Source organism: Meriones unguiculatus, chromosome 3, assembly GCF_030254825.1.
Source record: "Meriones unguiculatus strain TT.TT164.6M chromosome 3, Bangor_MerUng_6.1, whole genome shotgun sequence".
Classification (NCBI taxonomy): Eukaryota; Metazoa; Chordata; class Mammalia; order Rodentia; family Muridae; genus Meriones; species Meriones unguiculatus.
The window spans coordinates 19,906,656-19,927,464 of NC_083351.1; the positions used below are offsets into that span (position 1 = coordinate 19,906,656).

At 54.4% G+C, this 20,809-nt stretch overlaps 1 protein-coding gene across 10 annotated transcripts in view; it reads left to right on the forward strand.

Annotated features, from left to right (window-relative positions):
- Ptpru (protein tyrosine phosphatase receptor type U) overlaps positions 1-20,809 on the forward strand; it is a 79,122-nt gene that overhangs the window by 51,626 nt on the left and 6,687 nt on the right. For 3 of the 10 annotated variants that reach the window (XR_009590582.1, XM_060379441.1, XM_060379442.1), the window contains 13 exons: positions 2,020-2,210; positions 2,774-2,849; positions 3,237-3,313; positions 9,958-9,994; positions 10,632-10,942; positions 11,599-11,753; positions 13,798-13,933; positions 14,392-14,541; positions 17,202-17,375; positions 18,929-19,069; positions 19,707-19,832; positions 19,967-20,124; positions 20,606-20,741. Coding sequence is in view for 9 of the 10 variants with exons in the window: in XM_060379441.1 (XP_060235424.1) it covers positions 2,020-2,210; positions 2,774-2,849; positions 3,237-3,313; positions 9,958-9,994; positions 10,632-10,942; positions 11,599-11,753; positions 13,798-13,933; positions 14,392-14,541; positions 17,202-17,375; positions 18,929-19,069; positions 19,707-19,832; positions 19,967-20,124; positions 20,606-20,741 (1,868 nt within the window). In the remaining variant the exon portion in view is untranslated. Of the gene's footprint in view, positions 1-2,019; positions 2,211-2,773; positions 2,850-3,236; positions 3,314-4,831; positions 4,850-9,957; positions 9,995-10,631; positions 10,943-11,598; positions 11,754-13,797; positions 13,934-14,391; positions 14,542-17,201; positions 17,376-18,928; positions 19,070-19,706; positions 19,833-19,966; positions 20,125-20,605; positions 20,742-20,809 lie in introns of all 10 variants that reach the window. The other 7 variants (XM_060379443.1, XM_060379447.1, XM_060379445.1 and 4 more) reach the window with 5 other exon arrangements.

The following is a 20,809-nucleotide window of genomic DNA, read 5'->3' on the forward strand; positions in this document are numbered from 1 at the left end:
ACAGACTAAGTCGTGTCCGTCCACAAGGCCACGTGAAGAACTGGGATGTGGTCTGAGATCTGCCCGGGCCTCTCTCAGTCCCCACCCGGCCCTGCCACCCCCTGAGGATGTTTCACAGAACACAGAGGAGCCCTGCGTGGTAAGAGACGTGAAGCGGCCCTCCTTCCGCTTGTCTCTTGAACACTTCGAGGGGTCTTACAGGGAAGACCCCTTACACACTCATTTTTGTTTACAACAGGATTGCGCAGACTCATTTAAACACAGATTTCCTCCTGGCTTTATTTAACTTGTGTGTTTGTGTGTCTATAAGATTTCACGGGTGCAGTTGTATGTTCATGTTAACCTGTGCATGTATGTGTAAGTGTTCACAGGAGCTTGCACACATGTATGTAAAAGCATTTACACATATGTGCACATGTGTGTGAGTGTCCATGTGGGTACGCACATCTCTGTGTAAATGTTCATGTGTATGTGCACTTGAAGTGTTCACGTGTGTGTGTGTGTGTGTGTGTGTGTGTGTGTTTGTGTGTACATTCCAATGTTTGCAGGCTCAGGTGCAGTCCAGAGGTTGTTGGGCTGTCTTCCTCAATGGCTTCTCCATCTTCTCTTGTGAAAACAGGCTCAGCTAGACTGGCTGGCCCACAAGTCCCCAGGCCACATCTGTCTCTGCTTCCCAGGTGGTAGGGATACAGGTGTCTGCCACTATGCCCGGCTTCTTAGGTGGGCGCTGGGGCTCTGAGCTCAGGCCCTGAGGCTCATGCAGGAAACACTCTACCCACCCAGCCATCTTGCGTCCTTACTATACTTGCCACTGTGACCTGGGTCCTATCTCGCATCTTTGGATTCAGCTTTCCCATCTGTAAGGTTAAGGGTGTGGGGCGTCTGACCCCATGATACACTCATAACTGAACAGTTCTGTAGCTGTAAGCGACCGGAACTCAGAATTAAACCCAGGAGACAATTGTTCTCTGTGAAATTGCGCTGCTCTTTAGGACCAAGGCTGCTGAGAGGAGAATGGCAAAGTAGGAAAACCGAGCCTCGGCCTTGAGTTCCTCCCTGGAGGCAGTTTTCAAACCTTGCTCTGGCTGGGGTCTGGGGCAGCGGCCTGAGCAGCTTGTATCTATCCTCTCTGTGAGTTGCTAAGGTGGCACACAGGCCTGCCCTGGAGAAGGCCTCCATGGGGCCATTTTGGCTGAGACATGGAGGATAGGTATGAGTTCTCCGGGCATAAAGGCTAGGGGAGGAAGCAGCATCCGGGATGCCCAGGGAGGGGAAGAACAGGCACCCACTAGAGATTCTGTCACGTGAAGGGCAAGTCTCCAGTCAGCCTTCCTGAGAGCTGGGAGGAGACACAGTGAGTGAGGGCTCCATGTGGAGAAACCTCAGCCTTAGACCTGAGCTCCAGAAGCAAGGCAGGATATCCTCAGGGATGCTGATTCTAGGCGCTAGGGAGGGGGCGTATCTGTCTGGGAGGGCCTGGGGTTCATGGAGCCCCTTGTCTGGGCCGCTTCACTGGCTGACAATGGAAATGCTGGCGCAGGAGAAACCCTATTCAGGTGCCTGGCATTGTCAGCGGAGGGGGCGGCTGTGCAAGCTAATTTTGCGCTGCTCGTCTTTGAATGGGGGGTGATTGCTGGGAGTTGCCAATGTTCCGGATCATTCTGTGGAAAAGGAGGGCGTGTCCAGGTCTCTGCTAATGCCACCACCCCCACCCACCCCCGGGGCAGGTTGCTCGGTGAAACCTGTCATGGTGGTGTGTGAAGATGTCCCGGGATCCCGGTGACTGAACCACGAGGACTCTGTGGGTCACCTCAGCTGACCTGCTTATCTTGTAGATGGGGAACCCGAGATACGGAAGGGAAAGGCTTACAAAGTCCCAAATGGGGTGGTCCTGCCTCAGTCGACTCCAGCTGATGTTCCAGCCACCCTCCATGCTGGCTGTGTTCCCCGGCTTCAGGGTCCCCCGAGTCTGGGCATGCGTATATGTGAGAGACACCCTCTTCCTTCCTCTCACTGCAGGAGACCAGCGAAGCAGTGGGGTCACCGAGGCCAGCAGCCTCCTGGGGGGCTCCCCTCGGCGCCCATGTGGCCGAAAGGGCTCCCCTTATCACACAGGGCAGCTTCACCCCGCAGTACGCGTGGCCGACCTCCTGCAGCATATCAACCAGATGAAGACAGCGGAGGGCTATGGCTTCAAGCAGGAGTATGAGGTGGGCCCAGCCCGTTCTCACCTGGCCACTCTCAAGTCCAGTCCTGGCTGGACCCTGACCCTCACAGTCCCCAACTCAACCTAACACTTTGACCTTGACTCTGACCGTTACATTAAGCTCACACTGTCTGGCTTCTCAGTGTTCCATCTCATCTCTACCATGATCAGGGGTCTTATCCTGTCTCTGGCTGAAGCCACATTGGTAATGACCTTGATCTAACCCCCATCTGACCTTGACCTAACCCCCATCTGACATCGACCCCTGACCCTCATCTGATTGGATTCCAGCCACCCTCACCTGGATGGCGGCACTACCCCCACTTAAACTTAATTTCACCCCTAATTTTTATCATTTAGTCTTTCTTCTCCTCCTAGTTCAAACTCGGGCCTCTGTATCCCAAACTCCATGAACTCTGACCTCCCTTCCCACCATACTCATGTATTTTGAACCTGGCCGCTACTGTGCCCCTCCTGCACCCTGCCTTCATCATTCCTCTTGCGGGGAGGGGTCCCAAAGGTCTTGGGGTCTCTCTCTTCCACTGACTACCACTTTCCCTTTGTCAGAGCTTCTTTGAAGGCTGGGATGCCACCAAGAAGAAAGACAAGCTCAAGGGCAGCCGGCAGGAGTCAGTGTCTGCTTGTGAGTTCTGGGGAAGGGGCTGGGGCTTACACAACAGGAGGAAGTGAGAAAGGGGGAGCACGGTCAGAGCACACCCTGGGTAGTTTTGTCCTCAGAGACGAGGACACAGTGTCTCTCTTGCCCCAGTCACTGCCCCGTGACATAGAGGCAGCATACTTCTATCTTAGAGATGAGGTTTGGGAGGTTGAGACCTCAGCTAATTGCTGCTGGCTGGCCCTAACTTTTGGCCCAGCCTCACGGTGCCCAGAGCTTACTGGTCAGCTCTGAGCCCTTATAAAGTTCCCCTGGCATCCCTGCCTGGACGCTCCCCTAGTCTCCAGGAGATCTTCCCCACTGACAGGGCTCCAGGCTCCCTGGCACAGCCCTGCTCTGCCGCTCTGTTTGCAGATGACCGGCACCGAGTGAAACTACACCCAATGCTGGGAGACCCCGATGCCGACTACATCTCCGCCAACTACATAGACGTGAGTGCCTGGTCCCCGCTCTTTCTACTTACTTGTCCCCGTCCCCTCCAGGCTCACTGTCTAGGCAGGGCAGAAACCTACCAGAGAACAAATGAGGATCTGAACGGCTGAGTTGCATTTGGTGCCAGGGAACTCAGAGATGGGGTGCTGAGAGTGGGTGGCAGCCTTCAGGAGACCATCCCAAGGGCTGCGCTGGCCCGTGGGGAGCTAGAACAAGGTCTGGGGAGCAGACAGGAAGGCTGAGGGAAGGGAGGAGCTGCCTTAGCAAGGGGCTGAGAGCTTGGAGGTGGGGTTCTTATGCTTCCCATAGTGAAGCTGAAGGGGTTACACAGGGCTAGATGGTGAAGGCCTTGAGTATCAGGCTAAGGTCTTGGGCCGTTTCCCCCAGCCATCAGGAAGTTGTTCAAGGGTTTTCACTTTGACTACAGTGGTCCTTCACACTGAGATGTGTTTACTGAGCACAGTGATAAGCACTTACACGAAACCTCACATTTCATGTAAACTTTTCACCTGTAATACCTTGCCTTACTGCGGAGGAAGCTGGAGCTCAGAGAGGTGAAGCTACTGGTTCTAGGCCATACAGCTAGAGTGGTAAAGGGAGGACCCCAGCCCCAGCTTGGCTGTCTCTTCAGCCTCTGATGCTGACCATTTGACTGTCCTGACAAGTATTGGACTGGGCCACGGGGAGGGAGCGAGAGAGGGCAGGCTTCCCAGGTGTGGATGGTGGTGGCAGTGATGGAAAATGGGCAAGGCCCAGGGACTTGCCTGCATTCTGTGCAGCAAGCTGATTCTGAAAGAGCATCCTTTAATTGTGTAGGAAATGTATTTTGAGCACCTGGGCACCAGGGATAGAGATGAGAACACGTGACTGTTACTTTTTTTTTTTTTTTTAATGATGCAGAGATTCTAGAAGGGGAAGCAGATTAACATCGAAGGAAACATGCAAGGAAATTCATTTTAGATTAGCTGGGGAAAGCAGAGAGAAGAAAGGCGTCACATAGCCAGTTAGCAGCAAAGCCAGGTCTGGCTGTATAGACTGTGTGGAGGAAGGGGAGGGTACACTCAGGTGCCAACCTCAAAGCCAAAGGCCCAGGAGGGAGCCACAGTTTACGAGGGCTGAGGTCACGAAGACCTCTGGAGATGCCTCTCCTCTCCCTCTTCCATCTTCCTCCTAGAGCTTAAAATTCCACCCCTTGTGTCCCAGAACCTTTTGCCTTCTCCCTGCCTTCTATCCTGTTCCTTGCCTAGAGTAAGAGCCAAGCCCGGCCACACAGGCATTGGCAGCTTGGAGACAGTGGACCTTTCTCATTGGGGTTCCACCTGGTTGGTTTCTCTTGGGCCCTGGCAGGGACATGCCCATCCCTCTCTCTACCCCAAGTCCTGGCCACCTGTCTCTGTTCTGCCTGCCAGCTCACATCACCCTTTCTGGCCTCTCCTGTGCCCCGCCCACCTCCACCCACCTCTGGCCTAACATCTGTCTCTTTTGCTTTGTTCTGTTACCTCACTGGAATCATTAAGATTCGGATAAATCGACAAGTAAGTATCTCTCCTCTCCTTCTCCTCCTCCTGCTGTCTGGTGGACTGGCTGTGTCCCGGGCTCTCTCACAGGCTCAGGCTGGCTGTCTCTCTCTTTCTCTCTCTCCTTCCTTCCCCTCCCCTGGCACTGAACGCCAGCCACCCATCCCAGCAGCCTGCCAGGGGCCACCAAGGCTGAAGACCTTGCCTCCCCGTTGGGAGACATTCCCTGCGGCCCTCTGCTGTCTCGATAAGGGCAGCTACGTTGGGTGCTGGTCACTGTGGTCACATTTGTCCCCCTGTGTAGCCATTTCCTGTGAACTTTGACAGCTCTGCCCTTCTGCAGAGCTCTTAGTGTGTGGACGGGGAAGCTGTTGGAATGGACTTGTTCTCAGACAGGCTTGGGCCACCTCGTTAAACTCATCTCCCCTAGAGTTCAAATCCCTTTGTGGTCAGTTTGCTTAAAATTAGACCCCAGTCAATTTGAAAGTGGTTTTTTTATGAAAAAAAATTAGTTTGAATATCAGTTTAAAAATTACAATAGCTTCTGCTCATTTGAGAATTAAAACAAGGGCTGAGGACAAGTCAGTTAGGGGGTGCTGGTGATGGAGCCCTGGGTTGAGACCCAGCATCATGAACACTGGATGTGGTGTGTGCTTCTTCAGTCCTAGCCCTTGGGAGGCAGAGGCAGGTGGGTCTCTGAGGAGGAGGCCAGCCTGGTCTACAGAGCAAGTTCTAGGACATCCAGGGCTATGTAAAGAGACCTTGTCTCAAACAAACAAACAAACAAACAAACAAACAAAACAACACACACACACACACAAAGAAATTCAAAGTCATCCTCAGCTACATAGTAAATTTGAGGCCAACTTGTCTCAAAATAAATTTAAAAAGAAAGAAAACTCCTAATTAATTTAGTCATTCTTTGATTTGATCTTTAAGACATGTTATTTTCATAATATTTACAATAATAATTATTATTAATTTTGGTTTTGCAAGATGGAGTCCCACTCTGTAGCTAGTCTGGCTTGGAATTTACTATATAGCTGAGGCTGGATTCAAATTCCCAGCAATCTTTTGTCTCAGCCTGCTGAATGCTAGGATTGTATTTCAAACTGTTTAATGACTAGTATTCTTTGCTATTTTGTGGGTTCATTTTCCATTTTATCTCCTTTAAAAAAAGATATTTCATTTTTTTTTTTATTATCATTGTTAGAATTCTGTTCATTATCAGACTTCCAGGCAACATGGAGAGACTAACATAAGAAGTGAAGGTTTCCCCCCAGTCACATTTGGCAGAGGCAGCCAATTATCCCGAACGTGCCCCTGATTTTGAGTGGAGTCAAACAGTTGGTTTGTGAAATTCTCCGATGTGAAAGGCCCATTAGGCTTACAAAAGAGTGGATAGGCTGAGCCCCAGCGCCCCCTGTGGGTTGTGAAGAATATAGGGCCTTAACCGGCCTTTGGTTCTCTCTTGTCAGACTCTATAAATTCTCTTAGAAGCCTCACTGGGCTTAACGCTGCCCTAAATGCCAGTGAGCAATGGTGTCGCTGATGGCACCTGCCAAGTGCACCTAGAAGGCATTGTGTCATCTCTGTTAAATTGTGCAGAGGACCATTTGCAGATGAGAGTATTGAGTCTGAGAAAGGTGAAATGACTCTCCCCGCCAGCACCACCCTCTCAGACTACAGCAAGGGTGTGTGTGGTCCTAGCACCTGCCGATGCTTCTTGGGGATGCTTCCAGACCTCTCTTTGCTGCTCCCTAAAGCAGAGGTGTGCAAGGCGATCTGCTCAGTGTACTTCAAGATATGGTCATTTAAAACTTGTATTTGGGGGTGACCGGGTTGGTAAATGCTTCCCTTGCAAGTGTGAGGACCCAAGTTCAATACCCAGATCCCAGGTGAGGATTCACACTTGTAATCCCAGCACTGGGGAGGTAGAGGCAGGTGGATCTTTCAGGCTGGCCAGCTGGCTTAGTCTAACTGTCAGGCCAACGAGAGACCCCTGTCTCCAAGGAGGTGGACAGCTGCTCTGAGAAGAGTACTTGAAGCTATTGTCTGTCTTCTACACATGTGGACACGTGTACCCTCCCTGCATGTGCAACCCCCACCCACACACCTGCACACATGTACATGAACATGCATGCATACCTACATACATAAATACATTTGCATAGCAGAAACTATTTGTGTCCTGTGTGTAATATGAATTGTTCAGTAACATCTTATTAAGAAGTGAGGGCTGTGAGATGGCTCAGCAGGTGGAAGCCGGCCTCCAGGCCTGGTGACCAGTACTTGAGCCCTGGGAGCCCGCATGGGAGAAGGAGAGAGCTGACTTCCATAGCTTGTGGTCTGACCTCCACACGTATCCTGTGGCACTTGCCGGTGTACACACTCTCCTCCATACACACAAAGGAAATAAAATGTAATGATGTTCAAAGAACCGAACACGTAGAAATTATGAGTTGCGTGCCTATACACTTGCTTCAGATGGGACTGAGCGGGGGCTGGAGAGATGATGCCCGGCGGTTGGTTTAAGAGCCTGGCTGCTCTCCCAGAGGATCTGGGTTCAACTCCCAGCATCCCACAGGCGGCTCACAGCCATCTGTAGTTACAGTTCTAGGGAATCCGATGCCCTCCTCGGGGCCTCCATTGTTCCTGCGTGCACACGGTACGCATAAGCACATGCTGGGCTACAGGCATGCATGTACATTTATAAACACTGAAACAAAACAAATAGGCCTGCATGACAAGGTAGGCTAGATGACCCAGGGCCAGGCTTTCTCCAACAGTGAGAGAATGGGGCTCCTGGAGAGGGCTGGAAGCAGCTGTAACAGGGTTGAATTTTGGACCACCCAATCACCGGGCAGCCAGTCAGGTTTCCTTCCTTTTTATGCCGGGGATGGATCCCAGGATCTCTCAGGCCAGGCAAGCTCTCCACCCCTCGCCTACATCCTCAAGCCCGAGCTATCAGTTGAGTTCAGGTCGTCTGTTGTTTACTGACTGATGCTTGGATGCTGGCATGGCGCTGAGCCCGGGCAGGGTATAGGGGTTGGAGGTTACAGAGCTCTGCCTCTGTAGCTGGGGTGGGGCTTAGGCAGACTGGCTTTGCTGGGTGCAGGGGCACAAGCAGTTCAGGGTAATCTGTTTGAAGCTTGGCTACTTGCTAGGCCAGGTGAGCTAGGGTGGGCCCTTCCCCTCCCCCACCTCTGCTGTCCCTCTGACCTGCTACAGAGATGTGGAAAGGCTGCTGCAGCGAGGGCAGAGTGACTCTGGAGGGTTTTTTTTTTTTTTTTTTTTTTTTTTTATGTAGTTTGTCACTTTGAAGGGGTTTTGGTTTCTCCCAGGGCAACCGTGAGACTGTCTCGCTGTTAGCTTCCAGTCACAGAGAACAACAGAGGCTTGGGAAGGTCCAGCCTTGCTGGCTACTCCCATGTCTGAGGCTCTGCAGTGTAGGCACTGCCAAGGAACTGATGGGGCACACACATTTCAATACCCACCCACCTCCTCTGAGCCCAAGTCTGCCTTTGATGGTATCCCGGGGGTCCTTGTGCACTCAAAATGCCAAACTGACCTCCCGTTGGTGTGGTGACAGAGGTGAATTTTATAACATCCAGTCATTGGACTCAATTTTTTTTTTTCCGGTGATGGAATCCAGAGTCTCCCGAATGCTAGGCAAATGCTCCACCCCTGAGCCTCATCCTCCGCCCAACTGATCAGCTTTAATTGAGTTCCATTACTCAATCATTTATACCGACTGAGAAGTGCTGGCACTTGCTGGTATCTGCCAACAGGGACCCTGGTCCGTTAGAGCCCAACACTCAGGAGGTCACCTCCCGCCCCAGCTGCTCTCCCTCCAAACCCTGCTTTTGCCCGTGTGTGCCACCACACCCAGCTGAGCAGTTCTTGACACCAACACTATCTGGATCTTTAGAGACCTTTGAAACATGGTTAATCATAGCAGCTGCTCCTAGTCCTGCTTTGTGCCTGGCCCAGAGACACACTCTTAACCTACGTTGTTGTTCGTATTCCTCACATCCCCGGGAGGAAGATCTTGTCATGATCTACTTTAGTGAAGTGAAGATGGAGGCCGAGAGAAGGAAGGGGTATTTGCTCAAGGGTAGTTGGGATTGACCCTGGCATCGAGGCTCCAGATCCCTGTGGGGTCTGGAGGCCCAGGGGTTTAGAGGAAGTGCAAGGAACTATGTTGAGGGCCAGGGGCGGAGCTTGGTGGCTTTCCTTTGCACCTGCCTCCATTGGACTTTGTAAACTTTACACAGTAGCTGCGCTGGCGTCCTGGCTGGCTCTTGTCACAGAAAGATGCAGCCTTGTGAAGGACCTTGGGGTCTCGTGGCTTTGGTCCTACCTGGCCTGAGGGCTCTGGGGAGGGAGGATGAGGTAGCTCTTGGCCTGTTTTTATGTAAAATAGATGGCAGGGCTTAGAGAAGTGTGGGGCCATGACTCTGGAACCTTGGCTCACTGCTGTGTGGTCTGATGACTGGGCATGGGAGATGAGGTAGCTCTTGGTTTCTCTTTCATGTAAGTTAGACAATAGTGCTTAGAACAGTATGGGGCCATCACCCCGTCTCAGAATATTCCTCATTATCAGTAAAACAAAATTTAAAATATTATCTAAGGGCCCTTTGCTTCTAACTTGAAACTCTCTTTAAGATTCCCCAACCCCAGCCTTCCACCCCACAAGCTCTGGGTAGCTGAGGTCCTTGGGAAGGGTACCATCCATTCTAACAGGAACTGGGGATTCTGCCAACCACTGGTTCTCCCACATCTGGGGTCTAGGGTGGATTATGTTTCTGGGACTCTGGGAGCAGGCCAGCATCATCCTGGGCTTCATTTGTCTCCAGGCAGCTGTCTTGTCATTAACAGAGAACTCTCCTTTGCGGGTAGAGAGACCAGCTGGGCTCACAGAAAAACACTCTCTATAGCAAGACCTTGATGTCTTAGCTTCACTTGTCTCTGCCTTGGGACTGGAAGGACGAGGTCACCCTCATCCAGAGACATGAGGGTGGGAGTTTCTGGAGGATGATGCTCCTGGAAGGAGGGTGAGGCGGGGAAGGCAGTACAGAGGTCTGCTCCCTCAGCATTCACTGCGTCCTGTTCTCCTGTTCCAGGGCTACCACAGGTCAAACCACTTCATAGCCACTCAAGGTACCTGGCCCCTCAGCCTGTGGCACCCTCTCACGGCCTGCCTGCCTGCCTGCCTGCCTTCCCTGCTGACCTGCTCAGCTGCCTGTCTGCCTCCCCATCTGTCTGTCTCTCCATCCCCACTGCCTGCCCGGGTCTCTTGTATCTAACTGCAGCCTGTATCCCTTGTCTGTTTGTGCCTCCTGATATGAGCAGTCCACCCCCGACATCCTGGCTGTGTGTATCCCTGTGGTGACGCATGTGCAAAGGCTAGCCAGGCCCACCCTCCCACTCCGGAGCATGCCTCTTTGTCCACCCGGTCACCTGGGCCCCCTCTAGTCTTGTGTCTCTTTTTGGCTACTGCCTCTCTATCCACCCCTCCTGGAGGTTCGCCCCATGGACCAAGGGTCTACTGTCCACAAAGCTCCCTAAGGCTTTCTCAGCACACCAGGCTCTCCAGCCTGGCTCTGCCCCGCTACTGCCCATTCTAGGGTCCTGCAGGCAGGAAGTTGTGGTTGGTGGGGTACATAGGGGTGGATGAGAAGCCCCCATTGGGGTCTGGTCCTGGGAGCCTCTCGGCAAGGGATGATGCCATGGGGCATCTCAGTGGGCTGGCCATGGGGGACCTTGCTCAGGGGCAGGCACCCTCTGCGCCCCCCAGGGCCGAAGCCTGAGATGATCTACGATTTCTGGCGAATGGTGTGGCAGGAACAGTGTGCGAGCATCGTCATGATCACCAAGCTGGTGGAGGTGGGCAGGGTAAGCGGGGCCGGGGGAGGGGAGACGGGCTGGGGACAAGGGCGGGCCTCGTGGGTGGCTAAGAGCCCACTGAACCCTGCGCTATGGGGGCCGCAGGTGAAGTGTGCCCGCTACTGGCCCGAGGACTCCGACATGTACGGGGACATCAAGATCACGCTGGTCAAGACGGAGACGCTGGCTGAGTATGTGGTGCGCACCTTTGCCCTGGAGCGGGTGAGTCCCCCTATACTGTTCCGCGCGGAGCGTGCCTTGCCCCAGACCAGGAAGCAGGAAGGGAGGGAGGGGCAAGGAAGCATGGCTGAGGGACAGGATGGTGGCTGGCCCTGCCGGAGTCCAGTGGGCATCTGATAGGGTGAAGAGGATGTGATGCCCGCCTTGCATTTGCCCTTTGCTGTGTGGGACACTGCTGAGCCCCTTTCACGCGTTGTCTTAGCTCTAGAAAGCTCTGGGCATGCGCTCACCGTCAGACCCATTGTGCAGATGGGAAAAATGAGGGTCAGAGGGTTTCCTCATGTATCAGGGTCCACGTTCCCACTTAATTACTTTGTGGAGATCCTCAGGGGAGGGCTGGCAGGATGGCTCAGCGGGTAAGCGTAGTTGCTGTGCAGGCGGGGCGAGCCCGGTTCCCAGTGCCGTTTACACGACAACCCGGGGATGAGGCGGGTGTCGGACAGCACGGGTTTAAGCTGCCCAGACGGAGTGTGTGCGCTTGTTCAGTCCCCACGGGGCGGGGGAGGGGCTGTCCACGCCAGGCCTTCCTTTCCTCACATGCACAATAGACGTGCTGCCTGCCTTGCCAGAGCCTGGCATACAGCGGGTACCTGGTGGCCGCTGCCAGCAGCTGACCGTCGCTGCTGTGGTTTTCACAGAGAGGCTACTCAGCCCGGCACGAGGTCCGCCAGTTCCACTTTACAGCATGGCCAGAGCACGGCGTCCCCTACCATGCCACGGGGCTGCTGGCCTTCATCCGGCGCGTGAAGGCTTCCACTCCCCCTGACGCCGGGCCCGTTGTCATCCACTGCAGGTGGGGACACTGGGGAGCCCAAGGAGAGGGGACCAAGCTGGGGGGCTGGGCTGGGGTAAGGCAGGTTCGAGGGCCCCAAGGAGTTCTGGGCTTGGGTTCAGCCTGCTTGGAGACGTAGGATAGGAGAGGAAGACTCCCCAAAGATCCCATGAGCTTTGGCTCTGAGGTTGGCCCCCACGGAGTCCCTTTGCCAGAACTGATGAGTCCTGGAGCCTGCAAGCCCACAGTCCCTCGGGCTCATCCTGGCTCCTCTGCAGTGTTTTTACCAGCTCACCAAACGCCACATGGCTGACTTCCCTTGTTTGCATCCTCCTAGTGAGTCTCTCTCTTTCTCTCTCTCTCTCTCTCTGTCTTCTCTTCAGATTGCATTAAGATTGCATTTTTAAAAATGTGTTTATTTTATGCATATGAGTGCCCTATTTGCATGTATGCCTACACGGCCGGAGAGGGCATCAGATTCCATTATAGATGGTTGTGAGCCACCATTCGGGTACTAGGAATTGAACTCAGGACCACTGCAAGGGCGGCCACTTAACCACTGAGCCATCTCTTCAGCCCCAAGATAGCATCTGTTAAGAATGAATTTTAGTTGGTATAGAAAGTCTGTAATGCAAAGAGTAATTTCTACCATGAGCAGTGAGTGTTCGGTAACTGAACCACTAACTTAATCTCAGATTGAGAAACAGAGTTTGGGGGTGAGATGGGGTGGGGGAAGGGGAAGATGGCTGGCTGAAGTGTTGGCTACGCAAGTCCCAGGACCTGAGTTTGATCCCAGCACCAGTGTAAAAAGCTGGTTGTGGGGGCATGTGCTTGTAATCCTGGTCGTGGGAGACAGGGATATCCCTGTCCCTCATGGCCAGCCAGCGCAAGCCTCAGGCCCCAGTGGGAGACCCTGTGTCAGAGGAACCCTGTGCTTCTGAGGAATGACACCTGATGTTGACCTCTGGCCTCTGACACGCTTGTATACATACACAAGTGTTAGCCCCACCCCCATTATACACGTGGATTCACGCACGTGTGCACAGCCCAGGAATGTTCCCTGTCCCAGAGCAAGCGATGACTTCTCCCCTGTAGGAAGCCTTTCACGGTTTTGAACTTGGTGTGAATTGAGTCTGTCGGTGTGAGCTCTCCGCTGTGTGACTTTCTTCCTTCACCTCAGTGCGTGAGGTCCATCCGTACAGCGTCACAATCCAGGGTGATGCCAGGCATTTCACTAGTTTTCACCAGAAATAGTGGTGCTAAAATAAAATGGCAGCACAAAGGCAGAGTTTCCTCAACTTTCCTAACCCTCGGGCCCTTTAATGCAGTTCCTCATTCACACACACATACACACACACACACACACACACAAACACAAACACACGCGCGCGCAGGGACAGGATGGCCGTTTGTGAACATTCAGCCCTGGCCGAGGCCGCTCGGGTCTTCCGAGGTGCTTGTGTGACCTGAGCTGGGCGGTGACGCTTTGATGGTGCCGTCTTCGAAGCTGGAGTCTTGGTGGCGTCCTTCTCAGCCCGCCTCCCCATCGACACACACATGGGTGTTGAACGCACTTTAGGGAGATAGCCACAGAAACAGGGAGCACGGCTCAAGTGTTCTAACGGAAGCTGGCCTCGTTGCTGTGAGGCTGGGGAAGAGGGCCTGGGAGCATTGGAGCTCCACTGGGGAGGTGGACCGGTGCGAGTGTGTGGGGCTTTGAAGGCTCTGCAGGGGACTGGGGTATCCTGGGGCAGAATGTGTTCTCAGCTTGAACTCTGAGCATCACCTCCCATCCTCCCATCCCTCTCCCCTAGTCTTGGCTGCTAAGTTGAGCCAGCCTCACGTCCGTGTCCCCCGATTCCTTTTCTGTCTGTTTCCTCCTCAGGTCTTGTTCTTTGCTTCCATCCGTGTCCTCTGGCACATGACAGGGAACCCGGCCTTTGCTCCACGGCCCCTCCTTGTTGGAGTGATCCTGGCCCCTAAGTTATCTAGATGTGGCAGGTACCCTGGTGCGGAGCCCCCGAGCCAAGGCTCTGAGGTGGCTGTGGCCTTCTCTTCCCCTCAGTGCAGGCACTGGCCGCACAGGCTGCTACATCGTCCTGGATGTGATGCTGGACATGGCTGAGTGTGAGGGTGTCGTGGACATTTACAACTGCGTGAAGACCCTCTGCTCCCGGCGGGTCAACATGATCCAGACCGAGGTTCGGAGCAGCCTGTCCTCGACCTCTCCCGTCCCTCTAGGTCTCAATGTTTCTATCATGGAGCTCAGAGCTGGAGAAACGTATCTTTAGGGCATCCTAGGCCCTTCCTTCCCTGGCCGTTTCCAACATGGCGGCCGGTGGGCGTGCGGGGGTGGGAGTGGGGTCTCTTAGGTCTCTCCAGACTTCACTTCAAGGTGTGTGTCAGATGGGGAGGGAATCTAGAGTCACATGTACCAGGGTTTGTGTGCTCACTAGATCTGGGACCTTGGACTGTCCCCTCACCACTCAGATGCCATGTTGGGAATGTTCCTGGGATGCCATAGAGATGAGCTGAGGTGATGGTTGGACTCAGCTGACCCCCGGGCCTCAGCCTTTGCCTGCTTGTCCTTCATCTTCTGCAGAGCTCAGCTTCCAGTCCCCTTCTCTCCTCACGCTTACATTCTCATCTCCCGTGCCAGGAGCAATACATCTTCATCCACGATGCGATCCTGGAGGCCTGCCTGTGTGGGGAGACCACCATCCCTGTCAACGAGTTCAAGGCGACCTACAGGGAGATGATCCGCATTGACCCCCAGAGCAATTCCTCTCAGCTCCGGGAAGAGTTCCAGGTACGGGAGGGGGATGGGGATGTGTGCGCAGGTGTGAGGTGTGTGAGTGCGTGTGCATAGGAGTGGGGTGTGTGAGTATATACAGGGTTGGGTGTGTATATGTATAGGAGTAGGGTTTGGGTGCTTGTGTGTAGGTAGGTGCAGGGTGTGTGAGTGTGTGTGTATGTGTGTGTCTAGGTAGGGGTTGTATGAGTAGGTGTGGGTTGTGTGAGTGTGTGTATAGGAGTTGTGTGTGTATGTGTATGGATATAGGTGTGGTGTGTGTGAGTGCCCTGGCTATCAAGGGTTAAGCAGGAAGGACTGGCCTGAGACCCTGCTGGAGGGACAGAGCTGGGCGACTGGAAAGGACACGTGTGAGGGCAGTTGTGACCCCAGACTTTTGGGGTCAGGTACATGTGGGTTCCGGTCCTGGCGTACCTTGAGGAGCTGTGAGGAGTCGAGCCAGTCACTTCACCTCTCTAAGCCCTCATTTTGCCACCCAGGGAAAAAGGAAGTGCCCATTGTCCCGCAGGCATGTGGCCATGGGATTCTCCTGGTTTCCTGAGAACCTAGCTCTGGGGCTCCGGCAACGGTGAGGTGTGGAGGTGCCCTCAGTGTAGCTGGACCCAGGGACTCAAGCGACAGTGCTGCACTCTGCCCATCCTTGGTGTTCTCCTCCTCCCTGGGGGGCTGTTGGCCACCAGCCCACAAAGGCAGGAGGAGCAGGGGGTAAGACACAGGACTTGGAAGGCCATGAGCACGGTGGAGGATGGCCAGTCCGGGAACCACTTCAGGGGGATAGCTCAACTTTAATCTGGGGAACAAAGGCTGTGTACCCCTTAGGGAGTGGGTGGAGGGCTCCCAGGATGGGTGTACGTAATTGGTTAGAACTAGGCACTTCAAGGATGCTTGCTTTGCTTTAAACAGCACACTCCTATCATATGAACAAGGACACAGAACCTATTATCCTAAGGCACAGGGAGGGGAGAGCTAGCAGGGAGCTGTGTCAAAGGCCATCTATCAAATGTGCTTAGGGGTGTCTAGGTCTAGAGACACTCTCCAGATGAAGTCAGACAGAGAGCAGGAGGCCCTGCTGGGGAGAGGGAGTCCTGCTCCTAATGCTGAGATCAAAATGGCTATCTGGACTGGGAGGACGGCACCCTCAAACAGCAGGGTGCTTCCAGCACTTGGTTCGGCTGCTTTCTGTTTGTTTCATTTTTGAGACAGTGTCTTATGTAGCCCAGCCTGGTCCTGAGCTTGCTGTGTAGACAGAGATGACCTTGAGTTTCCGATGCTTCTGCCTTTACCTTCTTAGTGCTATGATTACAGGCGTGTGCCACCAGCTCAGCGCTGTGTGTGTTGGGGTGGTGGCAGGGGACAACCTAGGTGCTGTCCTCAGGTATGGTCTGTTTTTGAGACAGAGTCTCTCACAGTGTGTAACCCAGGCTGACTGACTAACCCAGGCTGGCTGGCTAACGAATCTTAGGTGTTTGGGGGTCTGCGGGTTCTGCCTATCTCCCTCTCCCATGACAAGTCTGTGCCACCAAGCAGGGAACAAACTCTTCATTTTTATTTTCATTTATCTATCTATCTATCTATCTATCTATCTATCTATCTATCTATCTATCTATCTATCTATCTTTGATTTTACAAAACAGGGTTTTCTGTGTAGCCTTGGCTGTCCTGGACTCTCTTTGTAGACCAGACTGGCCTTGAACTCACAGAGATCTGCCTGCCTCTGCCTCCCTGAGTGCTGGGATTACAAGCATGTGCCACTGTGCCCGGCTTTATTTTTAATTTTTAAACATGGGTTTTGTGGTTGAACTTGGATCCTCATGCTAGACCCATGACAGTCCTAGGTTCTGGCGGTCTGTTTTGGGTGGGTCCAGGCTCACCACGCTGCAGGCTTCTCTCCAGAGGAACATGCTGATCTCTGGGTGCCAGAGAGCCAGAGGTTCCCTCCACTCAGGGTTCCTGCGTTTCCTCAGCCATATGGCACCTGCCAGCTGGCATGTTCTGGAGCCAGCACAGGATGGCCTGGGGAATGTGGATCGTGTTTCCTGGAGAACGGTATCAGCTTTGGGGAGCATGACAGACTTGAGGTCCTGGGAGAGATTCCAAGAATAAGGGATGTGTGCCTGAAGCCTGAAGGTGTGGTGTAGAGATGGCACAGCCCTGGCTAGAATCTTTGCCAGGTGCTCAGGGTGGCACTCTGTCTAGAGAGAGCTGTGACCAAAGCTTCTGCCTGGGGTCAGCTCTAGGGAAGAGGTGGGGCTCAGGCTTGCTTTGAAAGCACCGACAAGCTAATGATTGTCCTCGCCAGGCCTGCCACACACTGAGCCCTTGTGCATCAGGCTCTGCTCAGTGCCTGCCATGATCTCATTTGGCCTTCTAGAAAGCCCCGTGGAAAAGGCATATCATATTCCCATTTAACAAGTGAGAAAAGTAAGTCACTTATTCAAGGCCACAGCAGCTCATGGGGACAGGTGCTCATCCCAAAGCTCAGTCAGGGCCCTACATGGCCTGGTGACAGGCAGCTTGGCTCCCTAACTTCTTTCTCTCTGGGCCTCTTTCCTCCATCCAGAGCACAGGGTTAATTATCTAACCTAAGGCCCTTTGTGAAGCTGCGAGGAGGCCTTGAATGCCCTGGCCATGCTCAGCCCTCATCCCCGCCTCTGCAGACGCTGAACTCGGTCACCCCGCCCCTGGACGTGGAGGAATGCAGCATCGCTCTGCTGCCCCGGAACCGAGACAAGAACCGCAGCATGGACGTGCTACCGCCGGACCGCTGCCTGCCCTTCCTCATCTCCACGGACGGGGACCCCAACAACTACATCAATGCCGCCCTGACTGATGTGAGAGCCCAAGGCTGCAGTGGCTCCGAGGTCCCCCTCTTGGGAGGGCCCAGGAGTCAGTGGAGCAGAGCTGAGGGGTAGAGGGCCATACCTCCCACCCCACTCCAATGCCCGTTCCGTGAGACAGGCCCATGGGCCACCTATCAGCCTTCCACCTTGGACGTCCAATGTTTCCTTTCAGGTCTTACAGTCAGCGTCAGCACAGATCTGGGTGGTGGAGTTCAGGCAGGGTTGTCTCCAGGGCCATTCCCAGCACAGCCTGGGGTAGGGGTAGTGATATGAGGATGCTGGGTGGGGATCCTTGAGGATTTAAGATCAGGACTTGATATCTGCTATTTAGAGCCAGAGGAGTCTGTTTTGGGGAGCTGGGGGCTGTACCCAGCTCCAGGACCTGGCCTGCAGTGCTGATTTGACTCCTGGCCCTTCTCTAACTGTAACCAGAGGGCCCAGGGACCATTCAGCAGACCCATCTCCTGACCCTGGCCCAAGGGACTTCACCTTCTTTACTGGGCATCGCAAGCAGAGTAGGATATGGGTGCTGGGGACTGGGGACTGGGGATGACACTCTCTGAGAAGGGAGAGTCTGTGAGTATCTCTCCTGTTCTTCTGCCCCCTTAAAGCCAGTTGAGAGAGAAGTCCAGGAGCCAGACAGGCGGAGGACCAAATGTTATCGAAAGCAGGGGAGAGGATTTACATATACAGCCACATAGGCTGTGTGTGTCGTGGGCCCTCTGCCAGGCTAACTTGCCCTCCTGGACACATCCGACACAGGCCGTGATGGGGGACAAGGAGTGAGGCAGCGAGAACACATGTTGCTGAGAGGAAAAAGCCAAGGGCAGTGATGATCAGGGGAGGAATAAGTGAAGGGAGCCAGGCCAGGCACAGCACAGCTGGAGACCTCTACATAGGGAGGAGACAGCCGAGCCCCTCAAGCTGGTCTGAAGGAAGTAAGGCTTTTTGTGGCCTAGTGCATGGCCCAGAGCCCCTCAGCAGGACAGCACAAGACCCTATGAGGGGTACAATGGTGTTGCCTGTGGGCTCCTTGGTGTGCCTGAAGTGAGACACATGGGAGAGGCTCCCAGTCACCATTACTCTGTCCAGTGCCACGTGTGAGCATGGGCGTGTGCCCGCTAGATGGCTTAGCTGGGTGTCTGGGCCTGTGGAGGATCATGGCTTGGGAGGAAAGCTCAGGATTTCGTGACCTCCTTTCTATCCCCGATTTTTACCTCATTGTGCTCTCTGTATCCTGGGACCGGAGAGCTGGTCTGATGTGCAGAGTATCTAGCGAGGGAAAGTCATGGGTGGGAATGGGCGGCTGGGAGGAAAAGCTGCAGGACAGCCTTGGTCCCTCCTGGGTCCCTGAAGCCTCGATTGCTGGTTCTGGCCACGTGCAGTGGGACCGGCATGCCAGGGGACTGACAGATGCCGGAGGGAAGGGGTCAGCCAGGGTCCTTTTGGGGTGGTTCCCCCCTGTGTAAGTACTGGCTTCTAGGAGGTGCCGGTGCCGGTGCCGGCCATCAGAGGATTCTGCTGAGTGCCCTTTCCCCTTGCAGAGCTACACGAGAAACTCGGCCTTCATCGTGACCTTGCATCCGCTGCAGAGCACCACCCCTGACTTCTGGCGGCTGGTCTACGACTATGGCTGCACCTCCATCGTCATGCTCAACCAGCTCAACCAGTCCAACTCCGCCTGGGTGAGGCTGGCCAGGGCCTCCTCAGTGCATTCACAGGCGCCGTCCCCAACTAGGGGAGCAGGGGCCCAGCTCCGCTCCTGGGGCCTTGGTTTCCTAATCTGTAAGCAAGGGTTTCCGACAGAGCCAGCTCGCTGCATTCTAGGGAGCACCTGTGCCTTAGTGAGCCAAGGACTGCTGTGCACACTTGGTCTCACTTACAGTTGACAGTGGCGTCTAGATGGAGGCTTTAGGGGGCCTCTCCTGCCCCTCTCCCATCTCTAGTGGGGTCCACAGGGGCAGCGTGGGAAATGAAGCTGTGTTATAGCATCAGGGGATGTCCTACCTCTGAGCTGCAGCTGAGCTCAGAGATGGCAAGGAAGTGGCATTGTTGGGATAGGTTGCCTGCCTCTTCCCAGAGAAAGGTAGCGTGATGCAGAAGTACACACACACACACACACACACACACACACACACACACACACACGCATGTAGAATGTAACTCGCATGGAAATTGTCCTTGTGTTCTGATGGAGTGCTGGAGAGACGGCTGTGCTGCAGGGGAGTCTGGAGCCAGGTGCTGAGCCAGGGTGGAACCCCTAGAGCTGGCACTGGGGTGGGGACTGGCTGTGCCCTGCTCAGCTTTCTCTCCGTGTCCCAGCCCTGTCTGCAGTACTGGCCAGAGCCTGGCCGGCAGCAGTATGGCCTTATGGAGGTGGAGTTTGTGTCTGGCACAGCAAACGAGGATTTGGTGGCCCGAGTGTTCCGGGTACAGAACACTTCTCGGGTGAGTGCCCTGAGGAGCCAAGGGGCGAGAATCCGGGTGGTGGCCAGGGCTACCTTTAGTGACCCTCTCAAGGTCGTCAGGGGCTGCAGTGACCTTTGCGTTCATGTTTCTCGGCCCGGCTGCTGTGCCTCCAGCTGCAGGAGGGCCACCTGCTCGTCCGGCACTTCCAGTTCCTTCGCTGGTCTGCCTATCGGGACACGCCTGACTCCAGGAAGGCCTTCCTCCACCTGTTGGCTGAGGTGGACAAGTGGCAGGCGGAGAGCGGGGACGGGCGCACTGTGGTGCATTGTCTGTGAGTGCTCCCTGGTAGGAGGGTGGGTGAAGGGCTGGAGACTGACAGAGGCCCCCAGTGGGAAGAGGAGGAGAGGACGCTGGTGGCCACAGGCTGGGCTCAGGGCCTGTGTTTGGCCTGTGTGTCTGTACCGTGGGCCCTGACTGGGCTTCCCATTTTCCATCTTGCTCTAGGGTCTGTTTGCCTCTGAGCTAGCCTTCTCTGTCACTTGAAGTGTGACTGGACCTTTCTATGTTTTTGAGGATATCTTCTGTCAGGATACACAGTTTTGGATGTCAGTCTCAACCCTTAAGCTTCTGGTCCTAGGGCTGGCTTCTGGGCCCCACTTCTTATCTCTCTCATCTTCCTAATCTACCCTACGGTGGCTCTTAGTGTCATCCCCACCTTTGGCCTCTCTGAGCTTGCCCCTGCCTTTTGATCACCTAGCTCCATCCTTGGGTTCCCAGGTCCTGCCCCACACCTCTTCTTGTGTTTTCTTTAGCAATGGGGGTGGCCGTAGTGGTACCTTCTGCGCCTGTGCCACGGTCTTGGAGATGATCCGCTGTCACGGCCTGGTGGATGTTTTCTTTGCTGCCAAAACGCTTCGGAACTACAAGCCCAATATGGTGGAGACTATGGTGAGGAGCCGTGTCCCAAGCACAGCCACGGCAGCCCCACCGAAGCCCCACCAGGTTCCTCGGCGCCC